The sequence below is a fragment of the Carassius gibelio genome, chromosome B4 (assembly GCF_023724105.1).
Source record: "Carassius gibelio isolate Cgi1373 ecotype wild population from Czech Republic chromosome B4, carGib1.2-hapl.c, whole genome shotgun sequence".
NCBI classification, from domain to species: Eukaryota; Metazoa; Chordata; class Actinopteri; order Cypriniformes; family Cyprinidae; genus Carassius; species Carassius gibelio.
Window position 1 is genome coordinate 26,689,141 of NC_068399.1, and position 19,469 is coordinate 26,708,609.

At 35.3% G+C, this 19,469-nt stretch overlaps 2 protein-coding genes across 4 annotated transcripts; both read left to right on the top strand.

The window, feature by feature from the left end:
* Nucleotides 1–782: 782 nt before the first annotated feature.
* LOC127956897 (ubiquitin-conjugating enzyme E2 N-like) lies at nucleotides 783–4,825 on the top strand. The gene is made up of 4 exons (XM_052555175.1): nucleotides 783–924; nucleotides 1,937–2,183; nucleotides 2,926–3,066; nucleotides 4,079–4,825. Exons 1-4 carry the CDS (start codon nucleotides 895–897, stop codon nucleotides 4,123–4,125), a joined length of 465 nt encoding a protein of 154 aa, XP_052411135.1. The 5' UTR covers nucleotides 783–894; the 3' UTR covers nucleotides 4,126–4,825.
* A 3,597-nt stretch (nucleotides 4,826–8,422) lies between these two features.
* On the top strand, nucleotides 8,423–19,084 carry LOC127956960 (diphosphoinositol polyphosphate phosphohydrolase 3-beta). Of its 3 annotated transcripts, none has more exons than XM_052555293.1 (5): nucleotides 8,423–8,815; nucleotides 15,264–15,374; nucleotides 15,475–15,519; nucleotides 15,635–15,719; nucleotides 16,842–19,084. In XM_052555293.1, exons 1-5 carry the CDS (start codon nucleotides 8,720–8,722, stop codon nucleotides 17,039–17,041), a joined length of 537 nt encoding a protein of 178 aa, XP_052411253.1. In that variant the 5' UTR covers nucleotides 8,423–8,719; the 3' UTR covers nucleotides 17,042–19,084. The 3 variants fall into 3 exon arrangements, with proteins under 3 accessions (XP_052411253.1, XP_052411254.1, XP_052411252.1); XM_052555294.1 differs by having other exon boundaries at nucleotides 8,424–8,815; nucleotides 15,224–15,374; nucleotides 15,632–15,719; XM_052555292.1 differs by having other exon boundaries at nucleotides 8,427–8,815; nucleotides 15,632–15,719.
* Nucleotides 19,085–19,469: the final 385 nt, after the last annotated feature.

Sequence of the window (19,469 nt, forward strand, 5' to 3'; positions counted from 1 at the left end):
GAACCGCAACTAGATATTTTTGCCGCCAGAGGGCGCCCCATGCATTGCAAAGTTGATACTTTATAAAAGATGTATAACAATAATGAATACCACATAGCTTAAAGAAAGAAAAATATTTACATTTCATTAAGTCACAGTGGATTCTAGTTTTATTACAAATATATATATTTAATTTTTCTAAAGGTGGTTTGTAACACGTGGGCGGCGAAGGACTGCAAGATGACAATTTATTTTATCTGTAAATAATTAATATTATTTATTTATCTTATTTTATTATTGTATTTATTTTGCCTGTTTTTACTATGACTATGTTTTTTAATGAAAACTAATTCAAAATAATTTATGTTAATGTTTACCATATCAACTGAATGACATGAATGATATCTTTTTATTTTCTTAGTATAGTATAACGCATTCTAAAAAAATTGTGAAGTCATTAATTTGGTTAAAACCTATTTAATAGATAGTTTACTTTGGTAAAGCAAGTTTATATAGCAAATTTCATACACAATTTAAAGTGCTATACATAAAGAGGAGTTTAAATTAATTAACAGGAGCATAACAACTCAAATGAACAATGCATAAAGAAAAATCGTAATTTAAAATTTATTAAGAAGGGAAATGATGTCAAAAAAAATTATTAAACTATATTAAAAACAAATAGTAAAGGAATAGAAGAATACATGTACAAGGTTATACAGTGTTTAATGGGGGGGGGGGGTATTGAAAACACACAAAATTGTAGACACTCTCTGAAAAAACTACATTTCCCATAAAAAACTATTTGGAACACACGATGACGTTTTTTACCGGAAGACTTGTACGCATGCGCTATCGACCTCAACGCGAGGAGCAGGGACCGGGCCACGGCGCAAACCGCATTAATAAAACGAGATGGCTGGATTACCCCGCAGGATTATTAAGGTTTAATTCCCATAATGTTTGTCTTGTGCGTTCCGTTGCGGTATATGTGTGCGTTGCGAAAGCAATGCGTTAAAAATGAAAGAAAACGGCACGTGCTGCTGCTGTTGGCCCGAGCTCGCGCTGCAGCAGGGAGGCTCCCTTGCGCTCACTGTTTTAATCATGCACATTGCATAAAATATATGGGAATAGTCTTCATAGAAAGAGCGACAGAGCAGTGGCATCAGAGCTTTCTGGATTGTAAGCGAGCAGCGATCACGCACGCGCTGCTCTGGCAAACACTGGAAATGTGTACATGTTTTAGCAGAATATTCCGTGCAAAGAGAGTTTGCATGCAAATAGGAAATGAATTTAACCTTTTTGAAGGAGTGTGTGTCGTAAATATGTTGTTAGTAAAATTTAACCACTTGTTTGCGTTTTGTTCACACGATTCTAATCTTGCATTACAGAAATTTATTTGTCAGTGAGTCTGATCCACACTGCATCTTATTCTGGCCAAGAACCGCCCACTTAAACAGGAGAACGTCATCTGATAGACAGTTAAACAGACCAATCACAGTTCACTTACACAGTCACGTGCCATTTTGGCTTTGGGTTATCTTTAATGGATTAAGACCCTAATTATCAGATTTACACCAATCTAATATTGTAAATAACAGACTGGTGTAAATCAAATAATTGTCATCACATAAAATGACAGGAATCTCCATATTCCAATTGTGAAAAGTATACATAATGTCTTTGTGCCCTTTGAGCATTTTTTAAAGCATTTTATGGACAAGCTTTATCAAAAGTATTCCATGCAGCTGCGGGTACTTTCTAAATAGATTTTGTTCACATGCAACTGAAAACAAATAGAGTTCATCAATATCATTAATTTTTTTATTCATGCATTTGGCAGATGTTTTTTGTTATCTGAAGCGACTTGCATGGCATTCAGGGTTTACATGTGATCAGTTCATGCATTCGAACCCATGACTTTGGCGTTGTGTTTCACACGTGAGTGTTTTGACAGGAGACGCAGCGCTTGTTGGCCGAGCCTGTGCCTGGAATCAGAGCGGAGCCTGATGAAGGAAACGCTCGGTACTTCCATGTGGTGATCGCTGGGCCGCAGGATTCACCCTTTGAGGGCGGGACGTTCAAACTGGAGCTGTTCCTCCCAGAAGAGTATCCCATGGCTGCTCCCAAGGTCCGATTCATGACCAAAATCTACCATCCTAATGTGGACAAACTGGGCAGGATCTGTCTGGACATCCTGAAAGGTAATTATAGTGTTTGTAAAACCTGACATATGAAATAATAGTCAGATTATTTGGAAGTTTATTTAAATATGCATGTTTTGTATCTATCATATTTGATATATTAGGATTTGATGGTGTATATAATATGATTCAGTGAGAATATAGAGGGAAAACAGCTCAATTTTAGTTTAATGTAAATAACTGAGATCTACAGTACAGCTGATACTTACAGCAGATATTTACTTGATCAAAACATATAATGCAATGCAATCCAATTGTGATTGAGAGATGAAGAAATATAGGCTCCTCAGAAGATGTGAGATGATTTGGAGGGTTGGGAAGATCAGTGAAAGTAAAGCTTCTGGAAACAAACGCTTCTCAAAATATCCTGGTGATCAGATTTGAGACGCACAGATTTTTCTAAAAAACGATGGAAGGAGAATCAAGTAAAGCAGAGCAATAAGTGTTCATTTGGAAATATTAGTTCAGTTATTCTGATGTTTGCTTGATAAAATAAGTCGAGATTTGTCATCCAAAAGACAAGTGAGTCTGAAGGTGCATGTTCGTACAGTTATACTAAAATAACTTTTACGTGTTTAAAAGTGACCAATCAGATGAAAGAAGGCATGCAGTACATTATGTGCAACAGGTTTAACAGCAAAGTTTTGATCATGCTGATCATTTCGAGAGCTTCATGTATCAAATACAATCCTTTACGCTTTATAGGGCTCATGGTCCCATGTCTGTCTCTTCTCTCTTGTAGATAAATGGTCTCCGGCTCTTCAGATCCGTACAGTGCTGCTCTCTATCCAGGCTTTACTAAGCGCTCCGAACCCTGATGACCCGCTGGCTAACGATGTCGCTGAACAGTGGAAGAGCAACGAGGTTCAAGCCATTGAAACAGGTGAGACCTTCTCATCAGCACTAGCTAGACGTTTATGTTGTTGTGTAATTACTTGTACTTGTTTGGAAGAAATTATTATTTATTGTTATTATCCATGTAATGATGTTTCATCACGAGGCCAAGACGAGGAAGAATATCTCATTTATTTCATTTCAACATCCTTACGTGTTTTAAGTAGTGCTGGGTAACAATTAATTGCGATTATTCACATCCATTTTGTACATAATATATGTCTGTGTATTGTTAATATTTTATTATGTATATATAAAGACACACACATACAACAGTTTGTATGTACAATAGTTTTACATTCATATAAAATATAAATATAAACATAAGTTTTCTTAAATATATACATGCATGTGTGTGTGTGTGTGTGTGTTTATATATACATAATAAATTATATTTATTTACTTTTAATTTGGATGCGATTAATCAATGCCCATCACAAATTTTTAGTTTCTTTTAAAGATTATTTTTCATTTTGATGAATACCATAGTCACAAAGCAAGATGCATTCAATTTAAACCAACTTTAATGTATTTGCTGCAGATTTCATTCACATTTATCTTCAAAAGCTTTAAAAAAAATTCCTCCTTACAATAGATGTTTTTGTTGTTGTTGTATTTATTTATTTTTAAACTTGCATTCCTGAGTTTTATTTCCACCATATTATATTTATTCAGAAAGAAAGGTAATTGCAATATTTTCTCACAGTTCAATCTTTTTTTTCTTCAAGTTTCTATCTCTCAAAATTGTAAAAGCAAAGACAGATAATATTCCAATTACTGTTTTTTTTGTTTTGTTTTTTTGTGGAAAAGGGCTTCTAAATAAATAAACAGGTTTAGCTCAATTCACTCAGTAATCAAAAGGAAATAATTATGATTTATTTTTTTGTAATTTTTGCGATTCCAGTTTTTCTGATTCTCATTACTGTTTTATGAGATCCACCCAAATCAAATCAAAATGATCTTAATTAATGTCCTGGAGGGTGTTTTTCTCTCCCTCACAGCCCGAACATGGACCAGGCTTTATGCTGGCAACAACATTGAAGTTTAGAAGAAGGAAGCGGTGGCATCTCGTGAGAGAAGTGGAACAGTCTCCTCCTGTCTTCTTTTGCATTTAAAGGACACTTTCTCAGACAAATTAAAACAGCAAGCCCAAAAAAAAATTAGATTCAAAAACAACTACTGCAGCCCTTTGGGTGAGTGTCGGTGTGTTCCTGGTCAGAGCTAATGTTCGCTCCACTATATGATCCCTCTGCTTCTGGGTTCGGCCAGGAAATGACATGTAGTGATGGCCTGGGGTTTCCCAGCTTCCCTTGCGTGGTCACTACACTGGACCCTGTCAGAATGTGTAGTACAGTCTCTATTACAGTCAATAGGGCAGTGGATTTCACTGCAAACTGATTGTAAGCTCCCGGCCCTGCATCCAGGTGGATGGTTCATTTTTGTTAATTCATTTTTATGTTTCAGGGTGTAAAGGGAGGGCCTATTAAACGTGGGATGCATACATGCTGCTTTTCGGTCGGGGACAAAATGATGTGAATTTTTTTCCTTTTCCTTCCTGTGAAACACAGTTCATTAAACGCATGTGGGGAACCCGTCTATATCATTGCTTATCTGACAGAACCTGCTCTGACATTGTTAGTGTGCGTGTAAAGGTTTGTGTTTCGGCTGGAGTGGAATCTGTATACTTGTCTGGGAAAATTAAATCTGTAAATGTTCAGTTTTAGTAAAAATATTTTTTTGTTATGTTATTTGGTTTGTTCTCTTTATTTCTAAAGGTTTTTTTACATTTTCTAATCTGATTGTTATGATAGCTTGTAACTGCCACGGAACTTTAAAAAAAAGGTAGCAGTGAACTTTATCTCAACCTTTTTTTCTCAAAATTCCGCATTTCACAGTTTTGCCTTTTTTTTTCTTTTTTTTTTGGAATTTTGACACTTTTCTTGAAATTCTGAGTTTATATATCACCATTTTAGTCCCCCCCAAAAAAAGTAAGTACAATATATACTGCACAAAACACTTGTTTTTTTCCCCCATTTTTCTTGAGCTGAACTTAAAGAACTAAGACATTTATCTATGTACACATGAGGCCTATTTCACTCAAATATTCAGATTTGTGTGAATAAATCTTAGTTCTTTACAAATCTGTCTAAATCTATGTTAGTGAGCACTTCTCCTTTGCCATTGAAAATCCATCCACCTCACAGGTGTGCCCGAAATAAAAGGGCACTCTAAAATGTGCAGTTCTACTGTATTGTACCTTATAGTATATGAAAACCAGTCAGTGTATTTAGATGGTCTAACACATGGACAATTGCTGTTTTTTTTGTTTTTTTTTGGTCCATTAAGAGCAAAATCTTATGTATGGAATTAAAAATGAACGTAAGGTGCATCCACTCAGCTGCTCAAGTTTATTAAAATATAGGCTTCATATATTTTGTTTAATACAAATGACTTTCCTTCATTTGAAATTAATAATTTTGGGCTTTAAGGCGAGACACTGCAGGCAAAAACAATGTTTTTTCAAGCACCTGTCAATTTTGAGATTTTGGGGGTTTTGGTTTTTCAAGTGCTTTTTCAAACTAGTGGAAGGAAAACATCCAAAAGACACTGTTAAGTGTTTCTTTTATAGCACTTTATCTGTTTGTGTCAATAGATTTCAATTACAATACATATTTTTAAAGGCCGTTTTCTCAAAATGAGTTTTTTCTTCAACACTGAGCCATAAATCTCAACTTCAGTAGCACGTACACACACCAAACTTGACATTTTTATTCCTGTCTGTATTCTGAAGATTTTTACAGAGGGATTTGTTCATATATATTTTCCTTGATTATATACAACATTGTATTCCCCCCATAATTGTGAAAATATATTGTTTTCTGGCTGTTCAAAATATTTTCTGAATTATGGAGTGACAAAAAAAGATAACCAGAATTCCCTCTGTAAAAACATTTGACTCTAATATGTCAAAAAAATTAAACAAAAAATGTGAAACTGACTTCATCTAGTGTTCAGATTTTTGTACTAGAAATGTATGCAAATTAGCACATATTTCATTAAAGAATGCCTCATTTGCATATTTAAACATAACATTTTTGAAAACTTGTAAAACAAAAAATGTTTGCAATAATCAATGTAATCAATCAACTGGGTAAGTAAGGTGATAACTATTAGATTTTTTTTTTTCCCTATTCACCTGCAGTGTCTCGCCTTAAATTAAGAGTCAGTTCTCCAGTACATTATATGAAGTGTGTTCTGTCTCTTTTAAATGGGACTTTCTCAGACTTTCGCTTTATTTGAGCCACAGTGACCTCTGACAGAGCTTCATTGCTGGGTTTATAAATCAAGCTGTCTGAGAACCGCAGGACGGTGGCTCTTATCTCTCTTCTGTTCCACATGACTCGGTTCTTCTACCAAACACACATTATATAACTCTGAGTAGCAGAGCTGCAAGTTATTTCTGACTTCCACATTTCTCCGTCCTGCATGTTTGTGTGTGTCTGCTGCCCGTTTATAGCCATCGAGAGCAATCAAAACACTCTCTTGTTTGTGTTTTCTCATATCTAATGAGCTGTTTATTATGTCTGCAGTGTCTGAATGGCTACCATTACGCCGTTTCTATAGACCTTGGGAGCATAGCTTGTAATAATGTCAGAGTGTTTGTATATGTGCACGAACAGAACTGATTACTGTTTACAATTTAACGCTGACATATGAGTATTTTCTGAGCAGTAAATGTTCATATTCATTATGAAGTTACTGATTCTACAAAAACAAGATGGTTACTCTTGTGCAGCTCAATAAATGTGAATTAAAAGTCACGTTCAGTGAGTGTGTGGCAGCTGTTGCTCCGATCAGATCCTTGTAATCTCATTAACGCCGTGAACAGATTCACACTTCTCTGTTCTGTCTCAAAATCTGTTGAGCGCATGGCAAACATTTATTTCCATTGTGCTGTTGTCTGATTAAAGTGCTTAACGAGTTTGGCCCATGTTGAGTTGAGGTTGTTTTCTACGTCAGCATGACACATGTTAACGTTAGGCTAATGCAACAGATTTTAGAGCATTCCTCACTAATCAGATGTCTGTAATTCACTCATTAAAGACATGACGACTGCAGGCATGTGTGGTGATCCCTGTCTTAGGTTAATAAATCCACCCAAGAAAACATTTTTCTCTATAATTTTGATGAAAATATTATAGGTGAAGTTCTCCCAGTAACTATTTGGTTTGAATTCAAATGTCCAATTACACTAATGATTTTACAAGTAAACCTACCTTGAAAATAGTCTTTGAGTGTTTATCGTTAAAACTGTTTCTTCATCTTGTTTGCACAGTGATAACAGAAAAAATGCTGTCAGATTCTTTTGTTGTCAAAGTTAAACAATGTTATCATCGTAATTCAATCAGATCAGTATCTATGCCAAAGTCCAGCATTCCAGGTTGTCTTTAACAGCACTACATTAATGAAAAATGTACAAATGACATTACCATGGTATTACTTAATTTTTATTTATTTACACTATTTAATTTACATGAATGCACTGCTGTATAGGCTACTGGATGGTATACAGTATTTATTTACATTTATACATCTATTTTCTAGATTATGTAAATGTTAGAGAACCCTTAAAGAAACGTTAATTATGCATTAATAACGATTCATTTTGCAAACATTTCAGGAATGTCAAGAATTCACACAAAATTAATAGTAACATAAAAAAACCTAATCAAACATCCAACTAAACGTTTCATAGACATAAACATTTTTAAAACGTTGTTAAGAACCAGATAGCTAACATTGAACAAACGTTCTATTAACGTTACTGGAAGAACGTTTATTCATAATCTTGTTTGATTAATCTTGCCAGAACTGATTTGTGTTTGTAATCAACGGATGTGTCTATGGATAATGTCTACAGTGAATTATCTGATGCTCAAAGTACGCGTCTTGTCTAAACAACTAATTTATTTAGGCCTATTAACATTAATGTTGTTAATTAACTTTAATGTTAATATATAAATATTTGCGAATAGTAAAAGCTAAGGCAAATTATGTCATAACTTACGTTACCTGCAGGCCATGCAGTAATGCGGTAACGGAGGAGTGCGAGCGCAGTTCACGGATTCGTCTGATGGAGGTCTCGAGCGCAGCGGCCGGTGTTTACAAATCCTACTACGGCCAAGATGTCGCTCATGCATATTAATTAGTGTGTGATGACGTCGAGGAATTGCCTTCCAATGGTGAACGCTATTGATTAATATATGATGACGTTATCTGGTAACGTTCCAATGCTGACGGTTTATCATGAATATTAAGCACCAATCCGTCAACATACTAGCGTTAGTAATTTCGTACCCGGCCCACCGCACACGTATGTATATATACCGGGAGAAACCGAGATATTTTGCCCTGGGAATGGACAGAGGTGTGCAGACTTGTCGTTAGAGATTCGAACTGGCTGGACTAAACGCGGAGGAATGATTTAAATTGGATTTAAAACCAACGCAAAACCGTAAACTCGGTCCAGCCCGGTACTGGACCGCTTCTCGCCGTCGGTGGTGACTCACGGAGCTCGGGCCGTTCACGGAGCATTGCTGACCGGTCGGATAAATCCACGGAAGGACTGACGGGATTCCAGCATGAAGTTCAAACCGAACCAGACGCGGACGTACGACCGGGAAGGATTCAAGCGGCGGGCGGCGTGTCTGTGCTTCAAGAACGAACGGGAGGATGAGGTACGGAGATATTAACGTCGTTAACTAAACCAGACATGATGCTCGGATGATCAATCGGTGTCTCAACACGCACTGACATTTTCACCTGTGGTCCAGCCAGAATATATCTGCACATACAGATATTTGAAGTGTAAATATGAATATATATATATAAGAGCTATCAATCAGGTGCTAATATGATGTCATGTGATGTGTCATATAGTACATCAGTTCTGAGTTTCATCATGAATGGACACGTAAACGCATAGACTGATGATATGACTTGGAAATTTGCATTGCATCTGGATACAATACAAACACAAAACAAATAATGCACTGTACAGACACACCAGACAATGTATGGATTACATCTGGAGTGCTAGAAAATATCTTGAGTGTTCTTAGAAAGTGAAGTTTTTGCAGCATGCACTGCTCAGATCAATGCACAGTGTAATCTAGAGCACATCTGTTCATTTAATTCTCATCCAGGGCTGTAATCTCTGTCACACAGCACTACTCTGGCCAAAATCCCATTGATCCTCATTAGTCAAGTAAACCTATTTCAGCTATATATTAACCCATTAGAAAACTCTATCTATCTATATCTATCTATCTATCTATCTATCTATCTATCTTGTCATTGCACACATGTTCATCCCCTGTCACCCATGATGACTTAAAGGCACTTTAGACTGTCGGTCACTGGGCCTCTGTAGTGCAGTTATGCAATAAAAGCACGTCAGACTGCAGCTCTCGGAAACTCCTTGTGTTAATGCATGTATACAGCTGCACCAGCTTCCTCCACTTCTGACAAAGGACTGTCATGAAAAGTCATAAGACTGAAAGGCATATAACACCCAGTGGTACTTTTGAAAACATTTAAAAAACAGTACAAAAAACATGAGATATTAACTCATTTTTGGATTTTTGTTGTTGTAAAGGTTTGTTGCTGAATATCTTGAATCAGCTCCAAAGAGAGCTGCTTTTTAAGTGTCTAATGTGTGATTAATATGAATAGAGACAATAAAAGAGTGCAATTATCTTGTGGACAACCAGTAAAGCCTTGAGTTCATCTTGTAAATAATTAATCACATCATAAACTTGAAGATATGTGTGCGTTGATGCACTCAAGTGAATTTTGTGCTTAAGGGAATAGTTCATCAAAAAAATTAAAATATCTGAAAATGTGTTGACTGTTGGAGATACAGATGAGTTTGCTTCTTCATGGTAACCGATTTAGAGAAATCTAGCATTTCATCACTTGTTCACCGGTGGATCCTCAGCAGTGAATAGGTGCCATTAAAATGAGAGCCCAAACAGCTGATAAAAACATCGCAATAATCCAAACATCTCCAGTCCATCAGTTAACAAAAAATAAAAAAAAACTAGGAAACAAATCTATCATCAAGACTTCAAATTGTTGCTTCTGGCTAACATGTGAGTCCATAATGTTATTTCCTCCAGTGAAAAAGTAATCTGGTCCGAATCAGGAGAGAAATATGCATCAAGCACAGTTTACAAGCCAAAACGGTTTTGAGTCGAGAGACTTTTTCACTGGAGGAAGCATTATTATTAATTATGGACTCGTTCTTTTGGCCAGAAGTAATGGTTTGAAGTTAAAAACGCCTTAATGATGGACTTGTTTCTTAGAAAACACGCTGCTTTTAACTTTTTAAGACATTAACTGATGGACTGGAGTGGATAACTTGTGGATTATTGTGATGCTTTTATCAGACTCTCATTTTGATGGCACCCATTCACTGCAGAGGATCCATTGCTGAGAAAGTGATGCAATGCTGAATTTCTCTAAAACTGATGAAGAAAAAAAACTCAATTGCATCATCGACGGCTTGAAGGTGAGGACATTTTGAGCAAATTTAAATTTTCGGGTGAAAGTTGATTCCTTTCAAGTGGCCAATTCAGAGGTTTCTGCTTTTCCAATAATCCTTCATTCTGTCACTTCCTTGTATCCAAGTAACCAAAGAGAAGTATCTGAGTTGTTGGAGCTGTCTTGTGGGATTGCTGGTGTAAATCTGGAGTTGCTTCATATCCACTCTGTAGTCTACGCTCGCTCATGCCTGCTGATCTCAGAGCAGCTCTACAAACAGCCCTGGCACTGCATGCCAGCTCCAGACTGATCCACAGTCAGTGCATGTCTGTGTAAGTGAGGGGGAACTCATCTGAAATGGCTGCCCTTTGTGTCGGAGTGAAAGAGGGTGAGCAGGGGGCAGAGGATCAGCGATCGCATGAGTCAAAATCCCTCCCATTCAGTACACTTCCTAGACTCGGTCTCTCGCCACAAGGAGAGACAGACGGCGTGTTAGCGGAATTTAAACATCATCCTAGTGATTTGTCTTGTGTGAAAGCTAGCAGTTGTTAAAAAATGCACGACTATAAAATGCTACAAGTGTCAATAGCACTTTATACAAAATAAATTGGTTCAGTTAATAATAACTAGGGATGCACGATAATATCGGCACAACATCGGTATCGGCCGATAAAAGCTTAAAATGACAATTATCGGTATCGGTATAAATAATTGACCTGTTTTTCAGATGTGAATGTCTGTCTACATTTGTAAAATAATAAATTGATGTTAGAATCAGTACAGAAGAGATACATGGATTTCTCTTCAGTAAAATTAAAGTTTAAATATATCAGTATATATTTGTATATATATCGATATCGGTATCGGCATCGGCCAAAATTATTTAGAAAATATCGGCATATCGAATATCGGCCAAAATCCAATATCGTGCATCCCTAATAATAACCATGATTGTTTTCATTTGAGAAATTAGTTTAGGACTTTCATAAAATTATTGCACATTCATGTAAGCATAACTTAAGAAAACATCAACTCATGTGCAAGTGTATCTGTCTACATAATATACAAAAAAACTCCTAAAGGGATAATTCATCCAAAAAAGATAATTATGTGATTATTTTCTCAAATTGTTTTAAACCTGTATGAATTTCTTTCTTCTGTTAAACACAAATACGATATTTTAAAGGATGTGTGTAACCAAACTGTTTCTGGTAGCAATTGACTTCCATAGTGTGGGAAAAAAATGTTTAAGTCAATGGCTACCAGCAACTGTATGGTTCAAGTACATTCTTCAGAATATCTTCCTTTGTGTTGAACAGAAGAAAGAAACTCATAGGTTTGGAACAACATGGGGTGAATAAATGATGACTGAATTAAAAATTTTTTAGATTAACTATCCATTTAAGAGGCTTCTCTCAAATTTCTAATGTTAATGTGTTTCTATGTTTTTCTGTAGTTAACAAAAATGCTGTGTGTTGTACCTTACGCCATTTAGCATCATGTTTATTATTGAACGCAGTGATGTTTTTTTCTCCAGAATCTGAGTTATTGTAAACATACAGCAGATTTAGAATAACTGTGACATTTCACTGAATAGTCACATCCATACACACTCAAGAATGATTTCAACCACATTGTTCACTGTAGTCACCTGACTTTTATTGCGTGATATCTTGTCTGGGTCTGTTTGTGGTGTGGTGGTTAAGGCTGGTTAGTTCAAATGAAATGCACTGGTGTGTCCTTCCTTAAACAGGACACTTAACCTCGGGGTTGCTCCAGCGGGTTTGTCCTTGTAAGAAGTTCATGGTGCTGTGCTGCGGTGACATTGAGTGGAAGTCACAGAAACCGGAAAACTCTGGTCCTGTCATGTGTCATGTCTCTTCATGTCAACATGAAATGACATTCACAATCCATTTAACTGCAGCAATGTGATGAATTTCTGAAAAAAAACTTGATTATCTCATGAATCAATAGATCATAAAAGGTAGATTATAATTTCATCTATGAAGGGGAAAATGTGGAGAAAAAAAAACAATTATTATATTAATATGTATGTTGTAATTGTTTAATTAATAAATATGATTCATTAAAAAATATCAACTGTATATTATTTAAATAATGAGTTATATGTGCAACACGATTTCTGTTTTATCGATTTTTGCTGACTTCATGTAAAAAGTTAGAATTAAGTTAGAGATTAGAATCACCATTGAGAATAATTTTTAAATGAGAAAAAAAAACATTATAATTTAAAAATGTACTTAATTTGTCATAAAATAATGTTAGAAATAATAATGCAAATATATAATGCAATTACATCTGGCTGTGTGTGTTTGTGTGTATGTGTCTGCATGTGTATATCAGTCTAGAATAACTTTTATTATTACTTGTTTATTTATTTTTGGTTAGTTATTGCAGACTGATTTTTACATCCATGCAATGAGATACAAAATCCTGGGGCCGGTTGCATAAAAGGTTAAGAGTAGTCTTAAAAGTAGTCAGCTAATTTTTTTCTTATTCAGTTACATAAAAGCGTAGATTAATCCAAGTTGAATTTAAAAAATAAGATTGATTTCACTTTGTCTAACTGCTAGCTGGTCAAACTTGTACTTAAGACATTGACTAAACAAGAAGGCTAAGTTTATGCAACTGACCCCTGATCACACCATTTCAGAGTTTATTTTGCAATAATGATTGGTTGACTCTTCATTATCCTTGTTTTATCCTTGTTGTTTTGGGGTTAATTATGATATGCATGTGTTTTCGTGAGATTCGGCAGGGTGGAATTATGGGTCTGTAAATTACAGGTTGTGTTTGAGTGATTCTCAAACCTGTTTGTATAAGACGTTTCATTGTCATGTACTTTTCTTGAACTGTATGGCACTGTACTTCATCACTGAGTGAGAACACACTGGATATAATTTTGTTGATTGAGTGGTTGAAAATAAGCTCTTTTGTCATGTGTGAACGGCCCTGGTTATCTGTGGGAAACCACCAGAATATGTTTCAAGAAAACGACTGTTTAAGGAGAATTGCATGTAAACAGAAGAATTGTGAGAGTGTATTGAGCACACAACCTTAAGATGCCACATATATATTCAAATCCTGTGTACAGAAAGCTTTCTTTTGTGCTTTCACCATGATTTGTGGTTGTGGTTTGCTCTCTTTAAGCAGGTGACCCGTTTCTCGTGGTTAGCTATGCAGCAAGTCGTAAAAAATAACCTCAGTCTGGCCCAGAACAAGCCAGGTGACAGAAAGTGTCATGAACTTGACAGATGCACGTAATGTCACAATGCCACCAGCATCAATCCCACAATCCTCTTAGTGTGGGTCACACCTGAGGGCCGATCTGTGGCTGGAGGATTAGACAATCAGAGATCAAGATGTAGCATCACAATTGCGTGTTCCTGTAGCTCAATTGGTAGAGCATTGTGCTATCAAGCGTAAGGTTGGGGGTTCGATTCCCTGGGAACGCATGATAGGTAAAAATTGATAGCCTGAATGCAGTGTAAGTCACTTTGGATAAAAGTGTCTGCTAAATGCATAAATTTAATTTAATTTTAATTGCACTGTCAGAAGTTACGCACACCAGGGTTATTATTAATATCTGGAACTATTAAACATGTTTAACTACTAAAACTATTAAACTCAGGAAAGCAATGCAAAAATTGTTGTTTAATTTGTGCTGTCTTTACTTGTAATTAATTTAATGTGATGTATACCCTTCTAATGCTCTGTAATATATTGTGTTTGTATTGTATTCCTGCTCATTTCTGAAAAGGTGGTCAAACCAGGGTCATTATCATTAACTAAAAAGTAAAAACCATACAAAAGTTTAATTTGAAATCAAATTAACTTAACTGAAATCAAATAAAGCCTTAAACTTACTTTATTCCAGCCTTTAGTGCAAGGAAACATTCTAATATTCATTTAGTTTAACTTATTTATAAAAATAACTAATTAAATACTTTTTTAAAAATGATTATATATATATATATATATATATATATATGTATGTGTGTGTCTGTGTGTGTGTGTGTGTGTGTGTGTGTGTGTGTATATGTGTGTGTATATATATATATATATATAGACATAAAAAAGAATAAAGATGACACAACAAAATTACTAAAATTAAAATGATAATATATTTAATGTTTAAAAAATATATTTATAAAATATAAAATAAGAACTAATCCAAAATAATAATTAACACTGTTATGTATATAAAACAACACTGAGCCAGACTCCAAAGTATTACATAAACAAATTCAAGTACAAATACAGTAGGCTTGTGTGCAATCCTTAGTTATTTTACCACAAAATTTGCGTCAAAATAATTTTCATTAAACCCAATAAATGACTGCAGACAGAGATTGGTGTGTTTAGATGAAGGATCTGTGATAAACCACTAATAAATCACAATAATCCTGTGCTATAACCACTGCCATTCATCCAGGCTACGGTGAAAAGTTATGCTTTTCTGATGCAGAAGTGTGATAAAGGCCTAATGCATGACAGCAGGGAATGTGTTTACAGTAAAGCACTTACAATGGAAACTACAGGCTTTAAAAGCAGACATCTTCTTGCCATCTATCCCACAGTTCTCTGGGACTGAAATCAGTTCTGTGCTGGTTTCTGCAGGTGCTGTTGGTCAGCAGCAGTCGAAACCCGGATCAGTGGATCGTTCCTGGTGGAGGAATGGAGCCGGAGGAGGAGCCGTGTGGAGCTGCTGTACGGGAGGTCTTCGAGGAGGTGCCACATTGTCATTTTACATCATTTCTAGCAGTCAGGGTGTTATTTAACTGACTTTGGATTGTTGTGGATTTGATCTCTATCTCTCTCTCTCCCTCAGGCCGGAGTGAAGGGTAAATTAGGACGTTTGCTCGGTGTGTTTGAGGTAAGGCGCTTCTCTCTCTCCTGATTGGACGCTTGAGACGCCTGAATAGATGTAGAATGAGATGAGGCGATTACAGTCCCTCATACTGAAAGAGTTTATTTTTCAACAACAGCAGAACCAGGACCGGAAACACCGGACGTACGTGTATGTGCTGACGGTCACAGAGACGCTGGATGCCTGGGAGGACTCGGTCAATATTGGTGAGTTTGTGTGTGTTTGTGTGCTGCTTCTTTTGTGCTGATCTGAAGGTATTTAGCCCTCACGGTCTCATGATTGTTCAGCTATTTCCTGACTGCATGTATATTATACACACACATACACACACACACACACACACACACACACACACAAACACACTGGTTCCATGCTGTGGAGTCTATAAATCTGAGATCACATGTGAAAATGTATCTATTAGCATTTGTTTTAAAATTATTATTATTATTTTTATTTAATTTACTTCATATATGTATTGCAATAATATAAACAGGATCTATAGGATATACAGCATACATTTTTCAGCTGCCTTCTTATACCCCATAATTAAAATTTAATTCTGTTCAGTTGATTTTGTTAAACTATATCTTTATTGTAAAACTATGAAAGAAAACAAGAAAATATACAGACATATTTAATGAGCTCATTCTTTCCCTGCTCCCTTAGTTTAATTTTATTTTACAATTTAATTGAAAACATATCATTGCAAAAATGTGAAAGAACATCCCTCGTCAAAATAAAACTAAATATACATATATTTTTAACTGCTTTCCCATCCTTTCCTGCTCCCTAAAAATAAATTAATCTTTAAAAAATATTTTTTTACATTTAATTTAAATAATATCTTAATTGCAAAAATATAAAGGATAACAAAATGTACACTCATCCTTATCGTTATTATAAAAATATGAAATATTAGAATAAAAATCTCAAAAACCTTATGTGCATATATTTTAACTCCCTTCCTATCCAAACCAAATTTAAATATTTTATTTTATTTTATTTTAACCATATCTTTATTTCAAACATATGAATGAAAAAAAAATAAAGTTACACATTATTTTTTTTATTTTCCAATCCTCCCCTTTAAACTCAATTAAAAATTCTAATTCCAAAACATGAAAGATAAAAGGAAAATCTCCCAAAATATTCTTTATTATTTTTTAATCCATTTTATTATTCAGTTTTATTTAATTTAATTTTAAAACATATTTAATTTAATAATAAAACACCCCACAATAAGACCCCACAATATATGAATTCATAATGTTGTAATATCTACAGTCTTTGCAGTGTATTTTGCTCATGCTGCAGTTTTTGTCCCGTAGGCCGGAAGCGCGAGTGGTTTCCCATCGATGAGGCCATCGAGGTCCTTCAGAGCCACAAACCCGTTCACGCTGACTACCTGAGACGCCTGCGGATCAATCGCTCATCCACCACCACCAACGGAAACCTCCTCCTGCCCCAAACATCTCCCAGCACCCTCACACCGCTCTACAGCGCTCCGGCGTCAGCCGCACGCAGATAGGATACACACACACTCCGTACAACACACACATGCTTACATGAACCACCCACACACATCTCCAGGGCTTTTATTACCTTCACAACACCTCATGGGCACCTTTGGGACGTTCTTTAGAAGGACAAACCAAAGACGTGTGGGATTTCCAGTGAAGAATGCCTTAACCATTTAGTTTTTAAGTCAGTTACTGTCAGCTGATAGGTTTTAGTTGTTGTAATGGAATAATAATTATTGACCAGCTTTATATAGCAGTTACATGGAAGTGCACTTCCATTATTCCTCCATCACACTCACCCACAGAGCTCGGCATTCTGGGATTGTGACGTGGGGAATGTCACTTTCATTCCACGCAGCGTTATCAGCGTTTGACCTCTGAATTCAGTCGGTTTGCGCTGTCTTGACCCCAGACTTCCCTTTAAGACTCAGACGAGCCCTTTAAAAGCCCCCTTCACTGCTGCTCCTGAACGGATAACTGGATTCCTGAACGCATCAGAGATTCCGGTCGATGAGATTCCCGGGAATTAGATGAAGAGCAGGAGGGTCGTAATCTCATTTTATGCTTTGATTAAAAAACAAACGTTTGTAAATTTACTGAAAGACTGAAGATGACAAATGATGTATGATGGTTTTTAACTACAATGCAAATGTATTAATCTTTTCTGCTCTTAACTCTTTCTATGAGGTCTTTCTTTAGGTGATTTTGAAAAGAACAGAACTGTGAATTTTGTCAGAGAAAAGAAAGAAATGTTCACGGGTAAATCTCATGGAACTGGTCAAGAACATGCACAGGTCATATTTCTCTCTCTCTCTCTCTCTCTCTCTCTCTCTCTCTCTCTCTCTCTCTCTATATATATATATAATTAAAGATAAAGTAGCCTTTTTAAAGATAATGAGAATTTTTATGACACATTTTCCTATATTGTTATTAATATAATGCACAAAGAATTGTGTTATTTAAATGATATTGTATTTATGCATTGTGGTATTATTTGTTTTACTGCCCTTAATTCATGCTTATTTAATTTTAAACAATATTTTGTATCATATTAAAGTAATTGAAATCTAATGAGTATAACAACTAAAAATGGGAAATAAGTTCACAAAAACAAAATCTAAGGCGACACTGAAATGGGCTTCATTACAAAATTATGTATATATCTTTATTAAGTTTAAAGATTAAATGTGTATATATATATATATATATATATATATATATAAGAAATAAATAATTCAAATAGGTTTAATTGTCTTTATGCAATAATATCTCTCTATTTGTATCTTTTATAGATCACTATATATATAAAAAAAATCATTAAAAGTCATTAAAAAGGCTACATCAAAAAATATACAGCATATACATGAAATAGGAGCTGGAAATGTTTCATGAGATTAACCCAAATTGATCTTTGGCACCAGCAAAGCCTTGAATATCTGTCAGATGTGAGGATTGGGTGCCTTTTTCCTCTTTTAAAACTTTAACAACTCATTGTACTGTCACTGTTTTTTGTTTGAAACACTGATGAATATTTGTTGATGGCTGCTGCTCTGAATGCTGTGAGTGGGCTGATCTCAGATCTGCTGTAATGTTTGGATGTGTGAAAATGAACAGGTCAGCGCCAGTCGTTCGTTTGGATTGAGCGGATGTAAAAAATAACACTTTCCTTTAGATTACATTGAGATGTGAAGTGTCAACAGCTAAACTAACTAAATGTACATTTACTAAAACATTTGGACTATGTCCTTTAATAAAAAACAGACAGGAGTGTTATGGTGAAGGTATTTGCCACACGAGATGTATGTATTTACAGTGTACTATCTCGGGTTTTCGCAGTGAATTCTGATACTTCGTGAGGCGTGAACCGTAAACTGCTTTGGGCCTCAGGAGTGTTTTGGTAGATTTACAGCTTTGTGAGTCAGACTAACTGTTTCTTAACTGTTCTGAGATGCCAACGGGTCCACAGTTTCTGTATGTTTACTGTAATCTGTACAGATGTTCATAATGGGTATTTTTTATTTGTCAATAAAGATTGTATCACAAGGAAGAAATGTGAATTGTGATTAATTATGATAACATTTTCTGATGAATCATGGGTCAAATAATACCAATTTGATTTTGATTACCAATTTCTAATCATTCATCTGCCATCTTAAAACCTTAATGGATATGATAATAATAATAATTATTATATATATATATAAATCACAACACACCAACTGATTTCACTTTTTTACTGCAATGAGTTTAAATTGTAGAAAATGTACATCTTATTCTTGGTTTTATGCATATTTAGAAATTGTTACAAATAAAATACATATAGAAATGAATGAGTTTGCCATGATTTCTAGCAAAATGCCATCAATAAAAATGTAGTGCCATATTAGTCAGGCACGGTTGTAAAGAAGAATGTTATTTGGCTTTTTAAATTGATTT

Coding starts and splice junctions, on each gene's coding strand:
- LOC127956960 (XM_052555292.1), top strand. CDS start 8,720: ATGAAGTTCAAACCGAACCAGACGCGGACGTACGACCGGGAAGGATTC. Junction 15,520..15,631: donor GTTTGCTCGGTGTGTTTGAG/GTAAGGCGCTTC, acceptor TTTCAACAACAG/CAGAACCAGGACCGGAAACA. Junction 15,720..16,841: donor GGAGGACTCGGTCAATATTG/GTGAGTTTGTGT, acceptor TTTGTCCCGTAG/GCCGGAAGCGCGAGTGGTTT.
- LOC127956897 (XM_052555175.1), top strand. CDS start 895: ATGGCTGGATTACCCCGCAGGATTATTAAG. Junction 925..1,936: donor TACCCCGCAGGATTATTAAG/GTTTAATTCCCA, acceptor GTGTTTTGACAG/GAGACGCAGCGCTTGTTGGC. Junction 3,067..4,078: donor GGTTCAAGCCATTGAAACAG/GTGAGACCTTCT, acceptor TCTCCCTCACAG/CCCGAACATGGACCAGGCTT.